At 35.5% G+C, this 5000-nt stretch overlaps 1 protein-coding gene across 1 annotated transcript; it reads right to left on the minus strand.

Annotated features, from left to right (window-relative positions):
* Nucleotides 1-948: 948 nt before the first annotated feature.
* Nucleotides 949-2847, minus strand: LOC136840692 (uncharacterized). Its single transcript, XM_067107458.1, has 4 exons — nucleotides 2580-2847; nucleotides 2104-2270; nucleotides 1783-1975; nucleotides 949-1436 (listed from the first exon to the last, which is right to left on the minus strand). Exons 1-4 carry the CDS (start codon nucleotides 2845-2847, stop codon nucleotides 949-951), a joined length of 1116 nt encoding a protein of 371 aa, XP_066963559.1.
* Nucleotides 2848-5000: the final 2153 nt, after the last annotated feature.

The raw sequence follows: 5000 nt of genomic DNA on the forward strand, positions 1-5000 counted from the left end.
CTGGGAGTGATTTAGGTTTAAGGAGGTTTATATGAACTAATTGAGTTGGTCGTTTTCTGTCTGGAGTGCTGATTATGTAGTTTACTTTGGAGGTCCTATGAACGATCTTGTAAGGTCAGCATATTTTCTCGTAAGGAGCGCCAGGAATAGGATGATACACTAAAACTTGGTCGTCAGTTTTGAACTCTCTCATTTTGACTTCTTATTGTATGTGTTGCATCTTCTGCAGGGAAGAAATTAAATTAGTAGCAGCAATATCATAAATGTATGTAAATTTCTTTTTTAAATCTTTTAAATACTGGTAAATATTCGTAGTTTCTTCTGGCTTCCTTTGCAAAATATTCTCCTTTACCGAACTTAATATAGTTCTGGTTTTCGACCGAACATGAGTTCAAATGGGGATACCCCTGTGGAATCATGAGGTGTACATCTAAGTACATACATGAGAAGATCGAGGTCCTCATCCCAGTGCTGTGGTGTTTCACTGATATGCTTCCGTAACAAACCTTTTTTTAGTCTGGTGCATTCTCTTCAAGGCACCATTAGTCTGCGGGTGATAAGCAGAAGAGTAAACATTATGGATATTAAATTGATACATAGCTTGCTTGAAAAGATTGCTAGTAAAATTGTTACCTTGATCACACTGCAGTTCTCTCGGGAAGCCTAACAAGGTAAAGGTTTTCAACAATTGTCCAAGTATGGTTTTAGCACAGATATTTTTAATGGGAAATGCTAAGGGATACCTAGTGGTAGGACAAAGGACAGTCAAAATGTATGCATTACCCTTGCGAGTCTTTGGCAAGGGCCTAACACAATCAATAATTACCTTATCAAATGGTGACTTAGGTACTGGAATGCTTTGAAGTGGTGCTGGAGGTATTTTCTCATTAGGCTTACCAGTGATCTGACAATGGTGACAGGAAGCAATGAACTCCTTTATGTCCTTTCTCATTTCTGGCCAATAAAAATCCTCAACCTCTTGTAGGTTTTATTCACTCCAAGATGGGATTCCGTAGAATGAGCGAGGTCAAGCAAGGGTTTCCTTAAGGGCTCTGGAAAAACAACCTGAAAACAGTCATGCCACGAGTTAGATGTTGGAGCTTTGGGAGATTTGTAATGGCGAAACAAAATATTTTTCTCCACATAAAAGTACGGAGATTTAGGGTTGTCAGTAGGATCCACTACTTTATCCCAGAGTGCTTTCAAACTTGAATCCTTCTGTTGGAGTACAGCAAACTGGTCCTTATTTATATCAACTAAATCCAGAGCCTCTGTTATTCTGTCATTCTTTACCTTGGGAGGAAAATTAGTGCTGGGCATTTTACTAGATGATCTAGTGATTACCTGGGAGATTTTATCTGGCTTTTTGGAGAGCTCATCTTTGATTACTACCTCAGGTGTTGTTACAATCAATTTAGGTTCAAGTACAGAGGATCCTGCAAGATCATTACCAATAATCATCTGAATAGGTAACAAGGTAATGGTTTATCTAAGACAGCAACTTTGCCTTACCTGTAAAATAAGGACAAGCAATATCCACCTCAGCCTCGGGTAGAAGAGTAGTTGTGGTTAGGTCACTTACTGCTATGTACTCTTTTTGTGTATTTTAAGTTGTCTTGACTGGCAGCCGAAATTATTGTCTGGGATGAAGCAGAGTCTCTCAGAGCTGTGACAGATGAATCATTAAGTGAAGCTCTCACATGAATTCATTAAATGGTTCCAGATCCTGTGAAGGAACAAAAGCATGACATGTTACTGCACCTTTAGTTTTCTTGGACTTACCACCAGTGCTTACTTCTGACCTCTGACATTTTGGACTGGGACAATTTTCTATGGAGTGTCCATCTTTCTTACAATAAGCACAACTAACCTGATGAGATTTAGGCGATGAGACAGTCTTTGAAGAATCTTTACTATTCTTGTGAATTAGATAATAGTCGTCAGCTAAGCTAGCTGGTTTTAGTATCAGTTTCACCTTTAAAATGTACATAAGTGGCAATATTAGAGGAACTTTACGCAAAAATTCCTCCAACAAAATCAGATTTTTAGAGAGTCTAAATCATTAACACCAGCTCTCTCCAACCATTTGTTAAACTGTCTTACCTTTATGTTACAGAATTCTACAAACGTCTGAGATTGAGTCTTGAAAGAGTTTCTAAACGTTTGCCTGTAGCCTTCCACAGTAATGGCATATGCATCTAAAACAGTCTTTTTAAGGCCTTCATAGTCTTTAACCCCACTTAATTGCGATGCAACATATGCAGCCTTACCTTTCAAGTGGTTGCGCACGAGTATTGTCCAGAAATTAGGCGGCCAATTTAATGACGTTGCTATGTCTTCAAATGTTTGAAAGAAAACCTCTGATCCTTATCGTTGAATTCGGGAACTAATCTGCTGGCTTTAGTCACATTCCGTGGGAAGTTTTCCTTCATCCTCTTTTAGTCTGATAAACGACTTCTCAGAAGTTCCAACATTGCCTTTTCTGGAATTCTTCTTGTCTTTCTTCATCAGCAGCCTTCTTTAGTTTCTTTCTTGTTCTTCGTGAGTCTTCTTTCTTGTTTAAGTCCTGATAAAATTACGAGTCTTCTTTCTTGTTCCGTGAGTCTTCTTTCTTGTTTCTCCAGTTTTCTTTTCTTGTTCCATGAGTCTTCTTTCCAACTTTCTTGTTCCAAGCCTTCTTTCTGAGTCTTCTTCTTTCTTGTTCAAGTCTTCTTTCTTGTTGTCTTCTTTCTTGTTCCATGAGTCTTCTTTCTTGTTCGTGAGTCTTCTTTCTTTTCCATGGTCTTCTTTCTTGTTCCATGAGTCTTCTTTCTTGTTCAAGAACTTGTTTCTTCTTTCTTGTTCCATGAGTCTTCTTTTCTTTTCAGTTTTTCCACTTCAGGATCGAGTCTTCTTTCTTGTTCTCTCTTTTCCACTTGGAACTTTTAACTGAAGTTTCAGTTTTCCACTTCAGGATCTGCATTAGCAATGGAACCTGTAAGGGTTCTTAGTACTTCTACATCTTCATTATCCTCTGTTATGACTTTTTTATTCAGCAAGAACTGAAGGATGTCATTAATGATATGTGATTTGACATAAGTTATATCTGTAGGGATTTGGCATTTACTCGCAACCGTGAGAAGTTCCTGCTTTTTAGCCAAACGCAAAGTTAACAATTCCTCTCTAGGATTAGCCAAGAATTTCTCTAGATCGAAAGGCATGATTGTTATTAAGGTAAGAAGGTTTAATATTTAAATCCAAACTTATCCTGAACGTGCTGATTAAGTTACGGAACACCAAATACAGAATTGTCGAATTTGTAGCACAAACCAATTACTTAATTAGGTCGTTAACAATCAGATACAATTATCGTGTACGAGTTTACGTCCGTTTTAACACAAAACGAAGTGTAGGCGAGACTGATAACCTCAACACGAGCGTTCAAAATGAAGTGATGGGCCAGGATGGCTTAAGTTTGCCTAATGATCATTAAGTGATTAGACCGATAACGAAAGCGCGATACCCATAAAGGATTTGATGGGCGAGGATGGCTTTTACGTTGATATCCAAGAATAAAATGAGGTTGGACGGATAACGAAAGCACGATACCCAGAATTAACAGAAGGGATTTCGAAAAATCCGAAGGGACAAGTAGGCTAACGAATGACGCCCGAGGTAACACAAAACTAGCGTATTTCAGACTATTTGTAGCGAGAGTAACCCTTAATTGCGGCTCGTAAAACGGGCCGGGGAAAAAGAAACAAAGGCAGCTGTAGTACCCAGCGGACTAACGATTGTTGACAGCTATTCCTCCATATTACCGATGCCTGAGCGAGCGAGTGAGGAGTATACTTCCACTATAACAACAAAACGTTAACAATGAACGATTGAGGATTAAGAGCAGTGTTACAAAATCTTACGGTTCGTATTTCACTGGTTCTGTGCGCGTTTGTAAACCACTAAACCATTAAATTCACTTTTCACGATTTACGATCACGGACAGGCCCCCATTTTGTCACCTCTGCAATGGAATATCTCAGGTCTTAAGAGAATTCAACGTACCTTAACTTATCTTATTATTTTACCCACGAACCATTATTACTTAAATGGTGACAAAGGAAACACTGCTCACGTATTTATATAAATTATAATACCAATTAATCAACAATTACATAAACGAGTGATCAAAACACCAACATTAATTAAATATTCCACGCTTTAGTTATATATATATATATATATATATATATATATATATATATATATATATATATATATATATATATATATATATATATATATATATATATATATATATATATATATATATATATATATATATATATATATATATATATATATATATATATATATATATATATATATATATATATATATATATATATATATATATATATATATATATATATATATATATATATATATATATATATATATATATATATATATATATATATATATATATATATATATATATATATATATATATATATATAAAATGTTCTTTTTTTCTTAAAGCTGGTGGTTGAGGAGTTACTAAAACTCATGTCTCTTTTTCCCTCGTGTCTTTGAATCACTGTGTAGGTCACGAGGGCACAATGAATATTTTCGTAAACACACAGAAGAAATAGAAATAGGAGAAATCAAAACAGAGACACCGGCAAACAGAGATATTTAAATGTATATGAAAAAGAATTACTGGCTACATAAAAAAACTAGCTTTACTAGGGATAGCAAAATTTGGATAATTTGCATATTCTTTAAATCATACTGTTTTTAGAGTACGTATTCAGAACGGGAAATCAGTAAGAAGGACATTCGTTAACCCCAATTTGGCAATATGCATGTAAAAATACGATGACAAGGACCGGTAATATTGACATAGCAGAACAGAAATTAAAAAAAAGGCATGACAAAAGTAGAGATAATTGTCAACCGTGGGAGTAATTGGCCTCATCAATAATAACTTAAATGACGTTCTTACAGTAAAAACATGAATT

The sequence above is a fragment of the Macrobrachium rosenbergii genome, chromosome 1 (genome assembly GCF_040412425.1).
Source record: "Macrobrachium rosenbergii isolate ZJJX-2024 chromosome 1, ASM4041242v1, whole genome shotgun sequence".
Taxonomy (NCBI): Eukaryota; Metazoa; Arthropoda; class Malacostraca; order Decapoda; family Palaemonidae; genus Macrobrachium; species Macrobrachium rosenbergii.